The sequence below is a fragment of the Phocoena phocoena genome, chromosome 4, assembly GCF_963924675.1.
Source record: "Phocoena phocoena chromosome 4, mPhoPho1.1, whole genome shotgun sequence".
NCBI lineage: Eukaryota > Metazoa > Chordata > Mammalia > Artiodactyla > Phocoenidae > Phocoena > Phocoena phocoena.
In genome coordinates, this window is record NC_089222.1 from 35,348,482 (window position 1) to 35,370,572 (window position 22,091).

The 22,091-nt window shown below is 40.7% G+C and overlaps 1 protein-coding gene across 1 annotated transcript in view; it reads left to right on the forward strand.

The window, feature by feature from the left end:
* Window positions 1-22,091, forward strand: part of ARHGEF26 (Rho guanine nucleotide exchange factor 26) — a 151,875-nt gene that overhangs the window by 73,403 nt on the left and 56,381 nt on the right. The window contains exons 7-9 of the mRNA XM_065876262.1: window positions 11,598-11,750; window positions 14,900-15,029; window positions 18,608-18,682. Of these exons, the coding sequence (XP_065732334.1) occupies window positions 11,598-11,750; window positions 14,900-15,029; window positions 18,608-18,682 (358 nt within the window). The remainder of the gene's footprint in view (window positions 1-11,597; window positions 11,751-14,899; window positions 15,030-18,607; window positions 18,683-22,091) is intronic.

A 22,091-nucleotide genomic window follows, 5' to 3' on the forward strand; every position in this document is an offset into this window, starting at 1 on the left:
TGGAGGCCATTACTTAGCCTACCAAAGGAGACTCTAAAAATAAACATGGTGCCCTTTGTGTTTTTGCCAAGTGTGTCTGGGCCTTGCCTGGCTTAAAGCCTCTTAATTGACAGGACTTCTTCCTCACAATGACTAGGAGGCCAAGGCTAAGAACAGTGTTTATGTATGTTCCACCACTTCTCGACAGCATATTGTCAGTTTGCTTTGGTCTGTTGCTTTCCCACTCACCAAGGAGGTACCAACACATAGACCCTATAAAGGACTGAGCTAATCCTCCTCTAATTTTGTCATTGATAAGTGCCTATTACAGTTCTTAAGAAGTTGATGAGGAAGTGCATACCTGTGACTTTGAACGATTCAGTATATGGCAGGATGGTATTACACCTGCCCACCCAGACTTAACTGATGGAAATATAGGAGCTAGACTTGCTGTCCTTGAACAGAGTGGACTGCAAAAGCAAGAAAGCCAACTGACCTTAAGAACCTGCTGTATAAAAAAATAAATAAATAAAATTAAATTTAAAAAAGAAGAAAAAAGGAATCCAACTGGCTTTATTTAAAAGACATGTGGATTGTATAAATTCACACAGGAGGGAAAGGCATTCTTTTGTACCTTAAGTAATAATTAATGTTGATGAGCATGTACCAGGTGCCAGACCATGTTCTAACTACTTAACATTTTTAAATTCATTTAGTCATCATGAGAACCACATGAAGTCATACCATTATTGTTCCCACTTTATAAATGAGGAAATAGGGCGTGGAAACGTTAAGTAGCCTAAGGGTACATGGCTAGCAGGAGAGGGGGTCGGGATTTGAACCCAAGCCATCTGGCTCCAGAACCTGCACTCTTAGCCAATATCCTGTATACATCTTCCAGCAGTGTGATGTAATGGTGCACGATAGCCTTGCTGTAGTAGGTACAGTGCAAAATGGACTTTAGCTGGAAGTGTATTTACTTACAGGTATTATTATCTAATAGAGTTTACTCGTGAGATAAGAGGTCACATATAGCTAATGTTGGAGGAAAGCATAAAGGTTGAGAGAAGGAAAGTGGAAAGCCTGGTCTTTGATATTGACGAGGTGATTTGGAGGTTTAATAATTGCATGTTCTCCCTTTTCATGCTTTCATGCCCCCTTACCATTGGCCTGTAGGATCTGTTCCCCTCTTCCCAGCATGTTTCCGGCTTCCCCGTGTTGCCAGTGGTCTTTCTTGAGCTGATTACTGCATGTGGCAGGACTGATGGCTGACCCAGTCTTCTCTGCTCGGTTCCTTTCGTTTTCATAAATGAAGAAACAAATTTATTGTTATCCCAAATCCACTTAAGACCAGGATAAGAACTTGTTTACCCCATAGATCCTATTCTTTGGCTGCTTTGCCAACCTGTGCTAATAACCATCTAAAAAGAAAGTATTTTAAAAATCCTTGATGAAAGGTGAAGGAGAGGGTTGTGTGAAGAGGGGCAGACTGGAGCCAGCTGCTGATAAACTGGAGCAGGTTTGAAACATGTCAGCGAAGACATGGAATTCGCACTCCCCTCCCCACCCCCCCCCCCCCCCCCCGCCCGTGCAGACAAGCATCCTTTGTCTTAGGAGATTATGGTTTAGGAAACCAACCTCTAGAGTTTTTCAAAATTCTGTGTCCTGATTCATTTTTCTTCTTGATGAAGCTGATGGGGGCTGTAGGAAGCATTTCCTCCTTTTAGGAAGACAACTTTTGGGGGCATATTTAATAAAGAAAAACCAACATGCAAAGATTTGGGGCTGATTTTAAATGTTACTCTTCCTTGTGGATTGAATTCTGACTTGAAATACCAAGGGTGCCACCTAAAAAGGATCTGGAAATAGTGCCTGAAGGCAAACATGTTCTTCCCTGTGCTGATTTGATTCCAGAATGACCAATTCATAATAGGAAAGGGGACTTCAGCACGACAAGATGTCATTGTTTTATTTGACTTTGTTCCAACGCTCTATAAATTCATTCTCAGTGCTGTTTCCAAGCAGCAACCAAGAATCCACGTTTTCTGGGTTGGTTTGTTTGTAATTGATAATTTATCCTCCAACTGCTTCCACCAAAGGCTCAAGTCTACTTGCACTAAGTGACATGTGTGCAGTGCATCTGTTTGAGTGGGAGATAGGAGACAAGGCAAGGACGAAGGGAGTCAGCATTGCCAGCCAGCTCTCCTGCTAGAGCTACTACGAGTGAGGGTTAAACACAGCAACACCCTTCCAGGCAGCAAAGAGGAAAGGGTCACAGAATTGGTTATGTAACTGTCATCTAATAAAAGGAAACAGTTCCTCAGAAAGCCATAAATCTTTTCTAGGTTTGGAGTTTTCAAAGAATTTTGGCTAGGCAGTGGATTAGCAAAACTGTTCTTGAGGTTACAGCCCTGTGTCTTGGATGCTGTGTCAGGAGCATAAACACCCACCTGCCATATACTTGCCAAGCAGTATCACCCCAGCTCACCCACCTTGTGAGGACCCTGATAATTTAACTCATGCCTGAAGTTATTAACTCATGCCTGGAAGATCCATGTTTTATATTATCACTGTTCCTCTCCTTGGAAGACAGTACTTTAACAGTGGTGCAAGGAGGAATAATAGGTACGTGATATTGATTCAGTCAGCACGTTTATAGAGTCCTCATTCTTTATTAGGTCCTGGAAATCCAGTGATGAACCAGGCATACTCGGTCTCAGTCTTCACAGTCATATATAAAATCGGGAGTGGGGGTGTGATTTTCTTTTAGATGGAAATGTATAGTTGTGCTCAAATTTTTAAAAAACATAATTAAAAACTGCAAAACTCTCTGTAATAACTCAGAGCATCCCAGGCCCATGCATACACAAGCTTTCTTCTCTTCTCAGGACGTTTTGATAAGAGTGCTGGCCCAGGCTTCCTGTCATTCATTCATTAGAGTGTTATCTTCATTTCTGGGAGAAATTGAAATGTGGATAAGTGCATGAGTAGTGCTGAAACAAAAGAATCAGGTGTGCAGAAGGTTACCATGGGAACAAGACCCTTTTCCTCCAGCTTCTGTGAAGTAGATTCATATGATAAGTACTTGAAATTCTCATTTTTAAGCAAAAACTTGATCTAATGATATTAAAATTTCAACAACTTTAAACATACTGTTTTTCTATATTTGTGTGCTCCTGTTTCTGTTCCCTGTAGCACATACATGATCCCTGAGAGGAAGGACTAAGCAAACGGGAGCCTTAACCGATGCAAGGGAGTCTCCAGGACACTTGGTTCTGTATTCTCTCCATGCCCCTCCCTTCCCCGGCCCCCAGCTCCACCTTTCTTCTTTGGGATTTGCTGGGTGCCCTGAACTGAAAGTGTCTGTGGGGAGCTGTATTTAAACCTAGCAGGCTCTGTGTCGTGTGGTATTAAGGGTAAGAAAACCCTTTGTTTATCTCTTCACCCCAGTCCTGTCCTTTCCGCCATATGTCCAGGTTGATTTTAAAGGTTTTTTTTTTTTTTTTAATAGTGATCTTGGGGTCTTCTTATTTATTTATTTTTTATTTTATTTATTTTTGGCTGTGCTGGGTCTTCGTTTCTGTGCGAGGGCTTTCTCTAGTTGTGGCAAGCGGGGGCCACTCTTCATCGCGGTGCGCGGGCCTCTCACTGTCGCGGCCTCTCTTGTTGCGGAGCACAGGCTCCAGACGCGCAGGCTCAGTAGTTGTAGCTCACGGGCCCAGTTGCTCCGTGGCATGTGGGATCCTCCCGGACCAGGGCTCGAACCCGTGTCCCCTGCATTAGCAGGCAGATTCTCAACCACTGTGCCACCAGGGAAGCCCGATTTTAAAGGTTTTGACAGGATGATGAGAATCTTTTAACAAAAACCATCCTAGAGATTTTAAGGATCAAACAGTAGCTCTCAGGATGGGAATGAGGGCTACCAGAACATTTTTGTTGAGAACATTTCTTCTCACATTCCCATTTTTAATTCAACACTTATCACTTTATTATCAACCCAGAGAGAAAATTTCAGAGAACACTAAAATGGAATGGGAGAAGATGTACAGTCTGCTGGGGAGGAAACCCTGTGAGACCTTTACCAGATCAGGATGTAGGGTCTTCTCATTGAGAAGCAACAGCCCTGTATTTCTGTTGAATTAACAGATTTCCTATCAGTGTGAGTCTGGTGAAGGATTCATAGATGAGCTTCATCTTGTTCATCACTGATTTTGATTGATTGATGATGGCTGCCCGGAGTACAGCTTCTGCGTGTGGGCAAAGCACCATCGTCAGTGATGCCTGCCGTGGCTTAGTGGAGTTACTCTTGCCATGCGTTTGCTCTTCCTGACCTAATGTATTAAAAGAAATTGATGCTTTAGTGTCAACGTGACCACTAAAACAAACAAAACAAAGCAAAGCAACCCCCCCCAAAACAAACAAAAATCCAACAAACCCAAACAAATAAGCCCCAAATCTCACTTATCCACAGCAGAATAGAATTTCATTTTGGTAGAGAACAGAATGTTCTGTTGTTGCTCTGTTAGGAAAGTATTTCCAGCAGCACATAGTTTGCTGCCACTTATCTGGAATATTTCTTTGTTTAGTGAAGATATTTTATTATATAATAGCCATTTAGACATGTGAAACCTGCCTGGTATGTTACATGTCTCCAGCATAAGTGAATATGACCCTCTCTGGTGGGATACTGCAGCCACTTAGACTGACAGCTCATTCAAGTGAGGAAGGTATCGGGGAATGATCTGAGTTTGCTTTAGGCAGATGGATATTAATGAAGGAAAAGTACTTTGAAAGGATGCCATTCCGAGAAAGGCACAGGACAGCGCTGATTATAACCAGAGCCCTGCTTTCTGTGCTTCTCCAGCTAGAGCGCTCAGTGCTGAGCTTCTTAGTGGCCTGGAATCCTCCCTGAATCAGGTGAGGGAGGGGCCGGTCTGGTAGGGTTTTCAGTAAGTGCAGCTGGCATTGAAGAAGCGTGGGCTGAACTGGGTCTCATTTTAGTGACCCTACTGGACAGGATTGTAAAAGCTTGTGCTGGGAGTTCGTTGTCTTCATTGGTGACCTTCACTGTGCCTTGAATAGCTCTGGGAATTCCGTTTGTGGTCAGTAAATATATACTGATTTGATTTACCAGTGAGTAGAGCAAGGTAGAGCCTGACTTCTTTGCAGGGGTTACATTCTTGGTAAAATAGCAACAGAACAAAATTCCTTGAACGGGTTCCATCTTCATAATTTTCTTTAATTTGTTTAGAACACAAATTCGATGTATTCACGCATCAGATATTTGGCTGTCTTTTGTATTCCAGGTGCTATGGCCAGGTCCCGAGCATAGAGTGTTGAACGAAACAGACATGACCTCTGTCCTCTAGCCCTTGCTAAGAGAGACAAAGGTAAACAAAATCATAATATAATTAATTATGATCATAGTAGGTACACCAAAGGAAAAGCACAGAGATTTATTAGGACATAAAATAAGGGTGCCTAACCCAGCCCAGAAGGGTCAGGGAAGGCTTCCTGGAAGAGGCGAACTTTAATCTGAGACTTGAAGGATGAGTGGGACAAAGGGGAGGCAGCAGGGAACAGGGAGGGCTAAGATGATGACTCCCAGAGGGTTTCACCTGGCACCCATAAAACAGTATTTGTTCATGCTGTGTGGCTGGGGATCAGAATACATTGCTGGCCGCCACCCTCCTGGAGGCTGCACCTAGGGAGGCTGTCAGCTCTTCTGCTGTCTTGCATATCTTGCCATAGGATAAGTCTACTGTGAAAGTCTTTACTGTGTTGATGTGTGTAAATTATTTGCTGAGATAGTTAAACAGTTGGTCTTTTTGGAAAGTAATATATTTCTTCTTCAGTTCCAGCTGTTAGCCTTTTTTCTGGATGTCTAGGTTGAGGGCTGGCCAGTAGTAACAGCAGTGGGCACCTGCGAGCAGAGGCTACAGTAGGTGTAGTAGTTCAAACACAGGCTCTGGACTCAGAAAGCCTCTGGCTCTGGCTTCATACTGAGGCCCAGTTGTTTCAAGTTTTGACTTAAGTACTCTTAGCCCTGGTTTTCTTATGGGTTTATTGGCCGTCTCATAAAGTCGGCTTGAGGATTAAATTAGATGAGGCAGTGCATGAGAAGCCCTGGGCTTGGCACAGTGACTGGCGGTCTCATTTATCAACTGTTTGCTCCTTGACATCCACCGAAGCATGTCATCCTGTGCTAGGCACATGGGAAGAAATTTTGTTGGCTGACTGATGAAACCAGATTTGTTGTCTGCATTAAATAAGTTTTAATCTCTTTTGTAGTTGGGCGGATTTACTGTACCGTCTTCAAGAGCTCTCAGGAATGCTCATCCCTGACATGCCAATGACATGACCAGATGAATTTTAAGAAGACTGTTAGTAATGGTATGGGGACATTTAGCCTCAATTTGTAGGTCTTTTCGGCCTACTACGGAAGGGAGAAGGTGATGCTCACAAAAGTCTATGTGCTGAGTGTATCAGAAGCGGCTACATCACTGTTGACTTTGTTTTTTCCGTGAAAATGAAGTGCCACATTTAAGACCATCACTTGATAAAGCAACCACAAAAAGCCTAAGGAGTATCTGGTCCCTGCAGCTCTAGGAAATATTAGAGGAGAGGTTACAGGCCTTGAGCAAGCTCCTCAAACATGGCCGTGTAGTTCTCATCTTGAAGTCCCCACCTCCTGGGAGGCTGCCCTTGTGTTTCTTGGTGGTCTGACCTTTCTCTGCATAGCCAAGGAGCTCACCCCGGGCAGACTGCAGTCATTTGCAGTGCTCATGTGAAGTATGGATGTGATTAGGTGGAGGGAGAAGAAGCAAGCAGTTTAATTTTCCTTTGGACGTGTCAAATAGACAGCTGAAAAGATGCATCTGTGAGAATTCAGAGCCACTGGATGCTGGTGATGGTGAGTCAGCAGTCAGACAGGGCTAACCTGGGTTTCTGGTTAAGAGGCAGTGCTTCCAGGAAGCCTTTCCTGGTTCATCAGAGGTTTCTCAAAATCTAGACGTTAGCGATGATGACATTAGAATTTTGGTGGGAAAAAAAAAAGAAAGGTTGTGTAACATGATTGGTTGTAAAACACGATCATTTTGGTAATGCTACAAAGAGGAAATAATGAAGGTATTGTGCCAGAAAAAAAAATTCACTGGGCTGAAGTAGATTTCCATTAAAAAGTTATCCTTCAAGTAAACCAGATTGCTTCACAGACTCATTCAAGTTTCATCTAGGGAACCAGAATGCTTTTCTCTTTGCTTCATTTGGCTCTCCGGCTTTCTTGGTTATTGAAATAATACCTCATTCTTTAGTAATACTTTCTTGGCCTGTTTGTAGCTCAGCTCACTTAGTAAAATATGCAAATTTGCCAAAAATAACCAATATAATTTAACATAGAAAGCTTTGAATTATGTTTTAATTGTGCCAGTGTCTAAATAAAAGATGGGTGGCTTCGTTTATATTATGTTAAAATAAGTAGCATAGATATTTCATTAGTATTTTGTTTTTAGTCTTGTACTTTGGCAAACCTTCTAGAGTGATAAATGAATTTTCCTTTTCATTGGGAAAAGCCAAGTTGCTGTTGTTTTTGGTCATGTAGTTGCATTCCTCAGACTGTAACAGTTAGCTGAAGACAAGAAATTGGAAGAGATCTTTGCCACTAAGATATTTATTTCCTAGATTTACATGATAATGACCTTATGAATGGTTTCTTATTTTTTCAATTTTTTTTGAACAGTTTCTTAAACGACACTTGGAGCTAAAAGAAATTACAAATATTTTGCATTTATATGAAAACCAGCTAAAAACGAACTTGTCCTGATTACATAATATCTAGAATTCCTGTGGCTCTGAATTCTCACACATGTATATTTTCAGGGAAAGTTAAGCTCTTTTCTTCTCGCTTCTCCCCCTTCCTCTTAAGTCCCTGTCTACCTGAATAGTTTCATGACCCACCTTGATGCCCAGCTAGAAACTTTGACTAGAAACCACAATGTCTTCCTTGACTTTTCCATCTAATGAGTTTCTCTATTCTATTAACTTTCCCACCAAATTATTACCCTAATGTGTCCTTCCTTTTTGATTTCCCACTGCCAAGGCTTTATTTTCACTTGCCCAGATTAGAATCTCACTGGCCTGCTTATGGTCTGTCTCTCCCCACTTCTGTCTCAATTGTCTCTGTCTGATTGGATGGCTTCAGCATCTCCATCCAGCAGGTTCTCCTTATCCATAGCATAGATTTAAGTCCAAGTTCCTCAGTAGACGGTGAAACCTTTATAGTCTAGCTCTGACCCACTTGCTTTGCAGCCCACGTTCTCTGCCCCTGTTCCTCCTGTGGTCGACACCTCGCCTCGCTGAACCCCACAGTTTTCCCAACGAGATTCACGCCTGTGCCCACGTTGTGTCCCTGCCTGCAGTGCTCTGCCCCCCTTCTCCCCGTATTGCCATCCTCATCCCTGATGACTCCTCACACCTTTCCTCACCTCACGCCCTGCCCTTCCGCTTTTCACTGTATGTTTCTGTTAATAAGTCCTATATCGCAGTTAATTGGTTCCATGCCTCCCATGGGCCACTCAACTCTGAGTGTCAGGAGGTAAAGGATCGTTTCTTACTCCACCTTCACTTAAGGAAATAATCTTTCCTTGGCATGTAGCTCAGCTTATTCTGTATTGGTTCTTGGTTTTATACTATCATTTCTTGATATATACTATTAGTGGCAGAGTCAGAGAGCTTGAAAATCCACCTGTGGATATATATCCCAAAGATTTGAAAACAGTGACTCAAACAGATACTTGTATGGGAATGTTAAAAGGAGCATTATTCACAATATCCAAAAGGTGGAGACAACCCAAGTGTTCCTCAACAGATGAACAGATAAACAAATTATGGTATGTACCTACAATGGAATATTATTCAGTCATAAAGAGGGAAAAGTTCTGGTATATCCCTTAACATGAATGAACCTAGGAAACATTATGCTAAGTGAAATAAGCCAGACAAAAAGTACAAATATTGTATGATTCCAGAAATATCTAGAATAGGCAGATTCATAGAGATAGAAAGTAGATCAGAGATTATCAGGGGCTGGGGAGAGGGGGAAATGGGAGATTGTTGCTTAATGGGTACAGCATTTCTGATTGGGGTGAGGAGAGTATTTTGGAAATAGTGATGATGGTTACACAATATTGTGAATGTAATTAAAGCCATTGAAAATGGTTAAAATGTATATTTTACCAGAATGAAAAATATATAGTTCATATAATTTTTAAAAAGTTACTGCCACCAGCACCCTTATGCAGATATGTTCTAACATGTAGTTAGTTATATACAAGCATTTTTTTTTCTTCCTGTATCATTTATGTTTATCATTCTTACCTTCTTAATATATCACACATTTCTTGAAGTCAAGGACCAGTCTAGATAGAAAATATTCTTTAAGAAACATGGTTTTTGTTTGTATAGGGTTTGAAGTTGGATGGTTTTGAAATTCTGAAACTTTTTGGAGAGGGTTTGACATTTTATTTGAATCTTAATAAACTCAGAGTGACAAAGTGACATGAAGTCACTGACTGAGTTTTGAAACGTAGATGTGTTTTTCTGACCTGCTGTCTAGGAACTGTGTGTATGAACCCTGATCCCATTGGGAGGAAAGCCAAATAGTCCAGCAAAGTGTGTTTTTTTTTTTTTTTTTGGCGGTACGCGGGCCTCTCACTGTTGTGGCCTCTCCCGTTGCGGAGCACAGGCTCCGGACGCGCAGGCTCAGTAGCCATGGCTCACGGGCCCAGCCGCTCCGCGGCATGTGGGATCTTCCCAGACCGGGGCACGAACCCTTGTCCCCTGCATCAGCAGGCGGACCCTCAACCACTGCGCCACCAGGGAAGCCCCTCTTGCTGTTTTAAACAAGGGGCTTGGATGGTGAGGCCATGTAGATGGGAACCATATTGATTATTTTCCCTAAGTCCCTTTTAAAGGCAATTAAAATGTAGGTGTGGGCTTCCCTGGTGGCGCAGTGGTTGGGAGTCCGCCTGCCGATGCAGAGGACGCGGGTTCGTGCCCCGGTCTGGGAAGATCCCACATGCCACGGAGCGGCTGGGCCCGTGAGCCATGGCCGCTGGGCCTGCGCGTCGGGAGCCTGTGCTCCGCAACGGGAGAGGCCACGGCAGTGAGAGGCCCGCGTAACACAAAAAAAAAAAAAAAAATGTAGGTGTTTACCCAGAATATAAATAGATTTATTCTTCTAGGGAGTTAAAATGCATTTCTTTGTCTTTTAAGCTCCTATGGAGACTTTTTAAAATAGAATAGATAATGATGACAAGCTAATACAATTTACATTAAAATGAGTTTAGTGTACATGTACATTTATAAAAATAAGACCTCTTAATTCTTTTACTTGAGTGCCAGGATTTTCTTTGAAAAGAAGTGAGATATAAATGGGAGAAAATGTTAGCCTGTGTTTACTATTAATCATCTCATATAAATCTCTGGTGTCTCATTCACTGTGTGCCTTGAATTTTATATTATGGAGTCCACCCAGAAAACTGGTAAGGAGAAATGATGTGCTAAATGGTAAAGGGCTTATGGAAAACTAACCTTCCCTTGTACTACTATTCCAGAAGTCAACATTAGACATTATTGTTGGTTTCACCTTCATCACACTTTTAAAGAAAATGCTCTAGTCCTGTGTGATAGTTATTTCTATCAAGATTTTCCTGCCGCTCTGAACTTGCTCAGTAAGTGTGCTCTAGGGAAGATCCCAGTTTTCAGTGTGCATTCACATCATCGGGCGATCTTGATAAAATGCAGGTTCAGATTGGGGGAGGTAGGTGGCGAGATTCTGCATTTCTGGTGGGCTGTCATTTTTGATGAGCTGTTAGATGATACCAATGTTGCTGGTCACTGGTCCACATTTTCAGCAAGAATACTCTGTTTCAAATATCTGAGTTGATGTTCTGTTAAAATTGGATGCAATCTAAGGTTGCCAGAAAAAAATATAAGACATCCAAGATGTCCTATGCAATATTTGCACATGGTTGTATTAAAAAATTATTCATTGTTTATCTGAAATTTAATTTTAACGACTAGACACAATACGTGTGTGTGCAAGTACACACAACACACACACTGGCAACTCTAAATCGCAATCTTCAGTCATATATGAAGTCATTTAAATGTCATATATTAGATTTAAATATGATTATTTTTATTTTGAAAGGACACAGAACTAGGTTTGTTTCACACCTATTTTTAGAAACTAACTTAGGTGTTTTGCTCATATGCTTTTCAATACAGTAAAATATGTAAGCATGAACCCTGTCCCCCTCCTAGTATCTGTGGAATTCTTGAAAAATAGTGAAATCTGTACATTCTAAAATATACCTGAAAGCACAGAAATGCCCTGGATTATTAATGTTTTAAGCCAACCATACGAAGTAATAAGGTCTTTATGTGATAGATTTAAATTTAGACTCTTTTATAGTTTTTTTCTTGTATTTTTTGGTACCGTGTACTGTTGATATTTTCAAATCCTGTACGTATAATAGTATTACATGAGGATGATCTGTTGTCTATTAAAGCACACAGAAGAAAGTGTAAATGATTTTCTTTGGTTTTTTTTCCAGATTCTTTACAGAGTTGGAAGCGAGACATCAGAATAATATTTTCATAGATGACATAAGTGACATTGTGGAAAAACACACAGCATCCACATTTGACCCATATGTGAAATACTGCACAAATGAAGTCTACCAACAGCGGACACTACAAAAATTGTTGTAAGCAATATTGAATGTTACAATTTTAATTATCTCATTTTAATTAGGTCACATAGATCGAAATTAATGGATCTCTTAAATTATATTTAGAAATGCCTCCTGATGATCTATTTTCCAGAGAGAAATTTTTTTTTTTTGATGTTGGGGCTAGGAGTTTTTTATTAATTTATTTATCCATTTTTTCTGTGTTGGGTCTTCGTTTCTGTGCGAGGGCTTTCTCTAGTTGCGGCGAGCGGGGGCCACTCTTCATCGCCGTGCGCGGGCCTCTCACTGTCGCGGCCTCTCTTGTTGAGGAACACAGGCTCCAGGCACGCAGGCTCAGTAGTTGTGGCTCACGGGCCCAGTTGCTCCGCGGCATGTGGGATCCTCCCAGACCAGGGCTCGAACCCGTGTCCCCTGCACTAGCAGGCAGACTCCCAACCACTGCGCCACCAGGGAAGCCCCAGAGAGAAATGATTAAGAGGATTGCTTTTAGGGTGAGGGCATTTGATTTAAAAAAAATCCGTTTGTAGAGAATTTTGTCTCTAAAGCAATTATGAAATTGTAGTTTGTTGCTGTTTTCCTTCTTTCTTTCTTTCTTTTTTTAATTGCTGCAAGACACAGGGTTGGGGGGTAGGAGGGTTGGTGATCAGTGATCATCATTCTAAATGGTGAGAAGATTGTTCTCTAAGCTGTTATTTGACCATTAAGTAGCCTGAGGCCAAGATAGAGTTTTTGAGTAGGTTGAACTAGTGCCTAGGAGCCAGAGCTTTCTCAAGTATCCTAATCTTCCTCCATTCAAATGACAACTCTATATTCAGTTGTTTATAGGAATTGTTGATTTTCCCCCTCCGCGTAGTTAGGGGTTAAGGAGAGCAGGGGAAGGTCCGAAGGAAGGCAGTTTTTAAAAAAAGTTCTTAAAGGCTTTAACTATGAAACAAAAAAGAGTTAAACTTTAAATTTCCCCCCATACTTTTTCCCTTTGTCCGTTTAGGTTACTGAGCATTTTGTGATGTATATGCTATCTCTATCCTTAAAAGAGTCAGCAATGGTTCAGTAATGTCTATATTGCTTTCTTGCCGGGGTCAGGGGCTTGTTTATCACAAGGGGCTATCTATTTGACAGTGCAATTGTACATTGCTGTAAACTCAGTTTGAGGGCTGACTGGCTGTCAATCATTCTCCTCCCATCCTGTGCGTTGTGGCATTTATGATGGCAGCATGGAACCCAGGTCAGTTTCTATGCAATGTGTGAGACCCTGTGGTCATGATCACCTCATGGCTGCTTAGAGAAACAACCCCCAAGTTGGTGAGAAAGGCTGATTATGCCCCTTCCCCCTCCACATTCTCATTAAAATCTCCTCCAGGCAGGGTGGAAAACCCACAGCTGCCAACCTCAAAGGAGGCTATTAGTACAAAGCAGGGTTTGTAGGCACTACTGACATTTTGTCCTAGATTAGTCTTTGTTGTGGAAACTGCCCTATACATTGTAGCATGTTTAGCAGCCTCCCTGGCCCCTGCCCACAAGATGCTGATAGCACCACCACACCCCAGTGGTGATAAACAAAAATACCTCCAGACATTGCCTGACATCCCTTGCAGGGGTGGGGGATGGAGAATCACAACCCTTACTTTCCCTAAATTCCCCTCCATCCCCCATGGGAACTGCTGATGTAAAGGTTACTCTGTAACTGTTGGAAAATCCAAGTTACATGTGTGAAAACAAAGTCTGGAATTAGAGCTAAATTTCACTTTGTTTTGCAGGATTTCAAAAAATGCGAATAGATACTGCTGTACTTTATGTAATTCTTGAGAAATAAAGGTTTTATTTAAATTTGCTCAATGATACCATCATTGGAGCTTTCACATGGAAATTAGTAGCTGTGTTTTCAGAAACTTTGTTGCAGTTGATGTAAATTTACATTTAAGGCTGTGACTTTCAACTTCAGTTGCCCTTTGGAACCTGAGAACCAACAAACAATGCCCAGGGTGCATCCTAGACTGTTTCATCAGAATCTTTGGAGGTGGGGGTGGGTGGGTGGGGGGAGGGGGGCCTGGGGCCTAAGTAATTTAAATATGCAACTGGTTTAGAATTTTTTTTTTTTTTAACTTCCTAAAAATCTTTTCAAAGCTAGCAGGAAACCTAAAACTCCTCAATTTAAGAAAATGAGATTAAAACCTTTCTGTGTTCTTTCTTTTACGTTGTTCTTCTGGGTATTTCCTAATTTATTTCTAGCAGCCTTGAAGCCAGCCATCCAAGTTTCAAAGTGTATTTTTTTAAAAAAGGTTACAATTGCCACTACCCTGCTTCTTGGCCTCCCCCCACCCCACCCGCCCTCCTCACAAGTCACCCTGGAACTCCTCAGAGCTCCCTTTGGGGTGAAGTGAGGTGATAGAGTGAGAGATACAGTATCAGGGACCCACTGAAAGTCAGAAGACCTCGGTTTGACTTCTATCTTTACTGAATACTAGATCTTTTATTTGGCAAGTTGGGGACCTTTCTGAGGCTCCATTCTTCCTGGAATCCCCTCTTGGCCTTCCCTGAAAGTTATAGGGTGGTTCCACATGAGATCCTTTATGTCGATGTATCTTGCTAAATTCTGTAAAAATGTTCTGGCAGTATTAACACTGTTCTAACGTCAGTGGGAGAGGAGGAATATTCTGGCTGGCATGATCAGAAGGTTTTCTGTCTTAGAAGCTTTGAAAAAGTCCAAAAGCCTCCTAGTAAGTAAATCCAGTCTGACATTTCTCTCTCAGATTATTATCTCGGGCTAGAGAAGCGGCTTAAAACATGTGTTATCTTTTAAATGGAATGTTTATAGATTATCAGATATGAGTTCTAGTGTGTATACTAATTTATAATGTGTACATTCACCATTATGATACCATTGCTTCTTCATTAGTTTACTTTCTACTTTTAAAAATTTCTAGCCCATACATTTTCATCTTACTGTTCATATTGTTACCTTAAATTTATATCTTATATTCAGTCTTGACTGTAAAAGGCAGATAAGCCGTGCATGTCTCTCTATGTAATTATGTGTTTGTTGTTTCTATATTTAAAAATCATTGATAATATATGAATGTATCACAATATTTTATTATACATTTTTACTTCTTAACTTGAAGAGGAAGTATTTTGAAGTTTTGTCTTTCTTTGTTTTTCCTCAGAGCCACCAACCCATCTTTTAAGGAAGTTTTGTCCCGAATCGAGTGCCACGAAGACTGTAGGAACTTACCCATGATCTCTTTTCTCATTCTCCCCATGCAGAGGGTGACCCGCCTTCCCCTGCTGATGGATGTAAGATGTGATCTGGTGTCTCTTTCCTCTGTGGCTAGCTGTGCTGCTGCAAGTCCAATTAAGAAAATTATTCTTACCCCACTTAAATTATATCCCTTCTGTAAAATGCCCCAATTAAGTGAGAAGGTGCTGTTCAGTTGGAAAGTCCCACCTGTGTCTAATATCTTTGGAAATTATCTTCAATTTAGGCTTGTGGGGTCACTCTGAAGAAGTTAGATTATCCCTCATTTTCTTAACATTTTTTGAAATGGGAAGAATATTGACTTCTTGTAGTCAGGAGTCCCGGATTCCTTTTCCGGCTGATCCACTAGGCCTGTGACCTTGGGCAAGTCACTTAATCTCTTTGGGCCTCAGTTTCCTCTGGTTGACCACTAAGATCCCTTCCCTGTCACATTCCAAGATGATGAGGTGCTTCCATTTCGCACAGGAAGGAGGTCCTCTACAGAATCACAGGGCATGAACCTGCCCTATTTTGCATTGCTCAGAATGAGTGAGGAAAGTCCAGGCATCCGTCTTATCTTAGGAAACACTCATGAAGAAAACAAGTATGTGATTTTGAATAGTGGCTGGGAGAAGAGTTGAGACTGCCAGGTCGGAAACACAGCTGGGAGGACAGCCAGACGGTAGCTCAGGAGGCTGCACACTGGCTGGGCTGTACCTGCAGGGGCATCCGTGAGAGAACGGGGTGGCCCGACATGACTCTCATCCAGCTAGAGGGGCAAAGAGTCTCTCTTTTTTTTTTTAATTGAAGTATAGTTGATTTACAATATTGTGTTAGTTTCAGGTGTACAGCAAAGTGATTCAGCTTTATACATATATATTTTTTCAGATTATTTTCCATTATAGGTTATTGTAAGATACATACTGTGTTTTACAGTAACTCCTTGTTGCTTATCTATTTAATATATAGTAGTATGTATCTGTTAATCCCAACTCCTAATTTATCCCTCTCCTGCCTTCCTTTCCCCTTTGGTAACTATACGTTTGTTTTCTGTGTCTGTGAGTCCTTTGTTTTGTATATAGATTCATTTGTATTATTTTTTAGATTCCACATATGTGATATCATGTAATATTTATCTTTCTCTGTCAGACTTCACTTAGTATGATAATCTCTATGTCCATTCATGTTGCTGCAAATGGCATTATTTCATCCTTTTTTGTGGCTGAGTAATATTCCATTTTATGTATCACATCTTCTTAAACCAGTCGTCTGCTGATGGGCATTTGGGTTGCTTCCATGTCTTGGCTATTGTAAATAGTGCTGCTATGAATATTGGGATGCATGGATATTTTTGAATTAAGAGTTTTTGTCTTTTCTGGATATATGCCCAGGAGTGGGATTGCTGGATCATATGGTAGCTCAAAGAGTATCTTTTTGATCAAATTAAAATATTTTGGCATAGTTCTACTTTACAATGGATAATGTTAATATAATGTCAGTTTTGACATACTTGGTTTTACAAGTCAAAATACAGGGTAAAAATAAAGCAAAAAATTACAGTCGAGTAAGATTACAAAATAAATTCCATTTTCTCAATTCCATTATAAATTCCAAGAGCTATTCTGAAGAAGCACGGAAGTTTAGAGACGAGTGAAAGCGTGTGATCACGCTCGCTTTGCTGGCTCCACTGCACGGTGAGGGCAAGGCTCAGCTGTCATTTCAGGATTCACAGCACCTGCTGCTCTCCAAGGCCACCTCAGTCTACTCCCTTTACACCCTTCCTTGTCCGTTCCCTGTGATTTATGAACTTCTCTCCTTGTAAATATTGGGAAACTTGCAGTTTTATGAATCTAGCTCTGATTTTTTAAAAATCAGTATTTATCATGTCTAAGAATAAAATGAAATCAGGTTATCGAAACTAAATTTTGGCTCTAAAACGGTTTATTTCCTGTGCCTACTAAGACTTTTATAGAAATAATGAAACTTTGACACACATAGGAAAATACTAATTTTCAAACTACTATTTTTTAACAAGACATGGTTGTTTTCTAAATGTAACATTTCTAGTAATGTTATGAATTTTCAGGATTCTTTTTCTTCTTCTGAAAACGCGTTTTAGCCGAGTTTCATTAGATTCTGTATATTCTGTGATCTCAGCCTTTTTTAATATTCTCTCCCTTTGTGATTATGAGGAAATTGCTTAGATAAATTGGGACTCACAAAATCTAATATACATGTTGTAGATACCATGTTGGAGGTTTATGCCATGATTGCCCAGTAGGCTCTAAACTTTTTGGGGTCAGAGACCGTTTTGAGATTGTGAGTGAAGCTGTAGTCATTCTCCCTAGAAAATTCAGTGTGCAAAATTTTACCTAAAATAACTGAAGTGTGGAAAGAAACTATGGACTCAGCATGCCTGCTCCCAGAGACAAAGACTAGTATTTTTCAAACTGTTTTTCTACCCATTAGTGGGTCATGAAATCGATTTTTGAATCATGAGCAGTGTTTTTAAAAAATGAATATAGACTAGAACATGTGGTATATGATATATACATCGTTCATAATGTAGTTAAATATTATTTCATAAAAAACTTGTTTCATTTTTGTGTGCATGTCTACTGGTTGCAGTGTAAAAGTATTTCTTGCAGTGGGTCATAGTCAAAAAGTTTTGAGAACCATTAATATAAATCCATCGATGGTACACTCTACGCTTCTCACATATCACATGTAACAATCCTGACCCCTGACTTCTGGATTTATAGACTTGGTGTTCGTCTGCATTTAAGGTACCAGTGGTTTCCTAGTTCCTAGTATCTTCCACCTCTGCTGGATGCCTGTTGCCCTAGTCTGTTTCCCATGTATGAGAACCTGGCCACCTGGGCAGAATTTAAATGTACCTAAAACATGGTCTCTTCAATGTTACTTCATTTGGAGATTTAGTTAAGCTTGTTAATTGAGGTGAACATTTTTAACAGTTGAAATAATTCTGTTGGCTTTGAATGGGTATAGTTTCAAAAGTTTTACATAATTCAGTATACCTTCAGTTGACCTTCTTTGAACTCGATTTTACCATCGCAAAAATAGCAGTGCAAACATATCAAGGGAAAATCCAGCAGCCGTTTTTTTGATCGTTTCATTCACATTATATCGTCTGTAAATATAATAAGCTCTAATAATAATGATGATGGTGATCATTAATTTTGTCATTCATTGAGAGCCTACTGTATGCCAGGTATTCATAAAAAACTTTACATGCATTATCATTTAACTTTTATAACAACCTTGTGATGTAATTGCATTATCCCAGTTTTACAGATGAGGAAACTGAGGTTTATAGAGTCAGGGTAGGTGACTTGCCCAAGGTCACGTAGCTAGTCAGGAGCAGATCTGGAATTTGAAACCAGGTTCAAGTCTATCCTCTTATTTAACTATCCTCTGGATTAACATGGATCCTGTGCTTTTAAAGACTATCTCCTAGTTTTGTACTCGGATTTTAATGTCATCTTCAGACTCATCCATAGTATTGTGTTCAGCATTGTTAAGTTTGCTACAAGTAAGACTCTATGACTGGACGTTGGTTTTGTTTTACTTGGTAAAATAAATCAGTTGATTTTGTTCTTCTTTTACTTGATTGCAGACTATCTGTCAAAAGACACCTAAGGACTCTTCAAAGTATGAAGTCTGCAAAAGGGCCTTAAAGGAAGTAAGCAAGGTAAGTGTTGAGAGGCTCATTACACAGTAATGGGATCACCCATTCAGATCTCTCTGAAGAGAACATGTCTGAGTTTGATGCTGAAAACTGGTAGATTCTCATAGCCATTTGCACACCATTCTTTGGGTAGTCGAAAAGCAAAGCAATGTTTGCTGTACTCAAATGAAACTGGTATTTTTACTGTTTCAGACAGTCTTGTCTTAAGGGCCTTTAGATATCTCATTTTCTTTTGGTGTCTGAATTCGATAAGTATTTACTGAGTATCCACTACAGTGCCAGGGACAATGCCAGCCCCTGAAAATATGGGGATGAATAAGACATGCCCTTGTGGAATGTGCTGTGTAAAGGGGAAGGCAGACATTAAATAAGAATTACAGTAAAGGATGATGAGTGACATAAGAGGGAAGAACATAGTAATGTTGAACCTGAAGGCTGACGCAAGAGTACTGTTGAATTCTCCACATTCTATAAACATGTTCCCAAAGACAGGAACGTGTTTATAGAATTTGGAGAACTAGAATGTTCTTCATGTGATGAGAGCCCAGTTCAGGAGAGAGAACACTGAGGAACCATGTTAGGGAATTGTGGACCTTATCCTAGGATGCTGTGGAAGCTGTAAATTCATGTGCTGTGAAGGTGACGGTGGGGATGAGCTCCAGTGATGAGGCCTTTGTAGTTGATGAGGCTACAGATGATAGGGGCCTGTACTGATGTGATAGTAGGATGGAGAGAAGCAAACCTACAGCATAGGGGAGGTAGGCATGGAGAGTGTTTGGGTGGGCATATTTGCGGACAGAAATCAAGGAAAATAGTCTCTGGCTTGTGCAACCAGATGGATGCTCTTGTTTATCTCTACAGTAGGAACATAGGGAGAAGCTGATGAGTTCCATTTAGAATGTGTCGGAACTGAGATTCCTATAGAACATCCAAGTCAGGAGCTCAGTGGAGAGACTTGAATTGGTGATATGGATTTGTGAATCATCAGCTTAGGGATGATTTTTGAAGCTGGGAGAATGGATGCAAGTACCAAGGAGTATGTATAAAAAGGAGTAGTTGGTGAGTCCGAAGTACGACTGTAAAGAGCACCGGACTTCAACTTGTTTAGGGGAAAGGAACCAACAGAGGAGACTTGAAAAACAAAACAGAATGTACCAAAGAAGGAGGAAAACTTAATCAGTGGTCTGGCAAATTGCATGTAATATGGTGGAAGGAAGGTCAGCCCCATTGGGTGCTCCTGAAAGACAAAGTGGGATAATGATTGATGCGTTCACTGGGTTTATTTATCATCAGGTGGGTTGTGTCCTTGGAGAGGTGGGTGTGGAAGCCAGATTGGAGTATGTTGAGGGCTGAGTGGGAGGTGGGAACATGCAGCCAGCTAGTGTAGCTGTTTCAACAATCAGGCTGAGGGTAAAAAGACAAAAAGAGAGCTGTAGTTGAAAGGGAAGTGAGGGAGGGTCTTTTTTTGTTTAAAAGATTAGAGAAATGTGGGTATGTTTAAATGCTAACAGGAATATTTAGCTGCGAGAAAGCAATGGAAGTTATGGGAATCAGTGAGGTTACGGCCCAGGGGAGCAAAGCTCATGATCGCATCAGAAGCATCCGAAATAGCTCGAAGCCGCACATTACTTCTGAGTTTGGTGCATCTTTGTACCACTTTATTGTGAAGCACTTTTTGTTTTAATCAACTTTAAATTGACTCTATTTTACTTTTCCTTGCCAATAATAACTACAAAATCATGGGTTTTATGAGCTGGTTGTTTCTTTATATATTTATATATATATATATATATGTGTGTGTGTGTGTATTTTTATTGGAGTATAATTGCTTTACAATGTTGTGTTAGTTTCTGCTGTACAATGAAGTGAATCAGCTATATGTATACACATATCCCCTCCCTCTTAGACCCCCCAGTCCCACCCATCTAGGTCATCACAGACCACTGAGCTGAGCTCCCTGTGCTATACAGCAGGTTCCTACTAGCTACCTATTTTACACACGGTACTGTATTTATGTCAGACCTAATCTCCCAATTCGTCCCACCTTCCTCTTCCTCCTCTGTGTCCACACGTCCTTTCTCTACATCTGTGTTTCTATGCCTGCCCTGCAAATAGGTTCATCTGTACCAAATTCTAGATTCCACATACATGCATTCATATACGATGTTTGTTTTCCTCTTTCTGACTTACTTCACTCTGTATGACAGACTCTAGGTCCATCCACATCTCTACAAATGACCCAATTTCATTTATTTTCATGGCTGAGTAATATTCCATTATATACATGTACCACATCTTCTTTATCCATTCTTCTGTTGATGGACATTTAGGTTGCTTCCATGTCTTGGCTTTTGTGAATAGTGCTGCTGTGAACATAGGGGTGCACGTACCTTTTTGAATTAGAGTTTTGTTCAGATATATGCCTAGGAGTGGGATTGCTGAATCATATAGCAACTCAAAATATTTTTAGTTTTTTGAGGAACCTCCATATTGTTCTCCATAGTGGCTGCACCAATTACATTCCCACCGACAGTGTAGGAGGGTTCCCTTTTCTCCACACCCTCTCCAGCATTTGTTATTTGTAGACTTTTGAATGATGGCCATTCTGACTGGTGTGAGGTGGTACCTCATTGTGGTTTTGATATGCATTTCTCTAATAATTAGAAATGTTGAGCATCTTTTCACATGCCTATTGGCCATCTGTATGTCTTCTTTGGAGAAATGTCTATATGGGTCTTCTGCCCATTTTTTTTATATTAAAAATAAGTTTATCTGTGTCTTAGTCTGTTTTGGCTGCTAGAACAACATACCGTGGACTGCATGGCTTATACACAATAGAAATTTATTTCTCACAGTTCTAGAGGCTGGAAGTCCAAGATCAAGGTGTCAGCGTGGTTGGGTTGGGGCCCTCTTCTAGCCAGGTTGCAGACTTCTCCTTATAGCCTCACACGGCAGAAGGGAGTGAGGGAGCTCTCTGGGGCCTGTTGTAGAAAGCAGTACTGTAAGTCCCCTACATACGAACAAATTCAATTTGGAGAGCGCGCTTGTAAGTCCAATTTGTTTGTAAGTCCAACAAAGTTAACCTAGGTACCCAACTAACACAATACTGTACTGTAATAGGTTTATTATACTTTTCACACAAATAATACATAAAAAGCAAATGAACACAAAAAATAAAACATTTTAAATCTCACAGTACAGTACCTTGAAAAGTACAGTAGCACAGCACAACAGCTGGCATCCAGGGGCTGGCATCGAGTGAACAGGCAGGAAGAGTTACTGACTGGAGGAGGGAGACGAGGTGGGACATGGCAGAGCTGAAGGATTGTCAGCAATAGGAGATGGAGGGCAAGCTGCAATTTCATTCACACCTGACGTTTTTGGCACAGGTTCTGGTTCCTATGTGGGACTA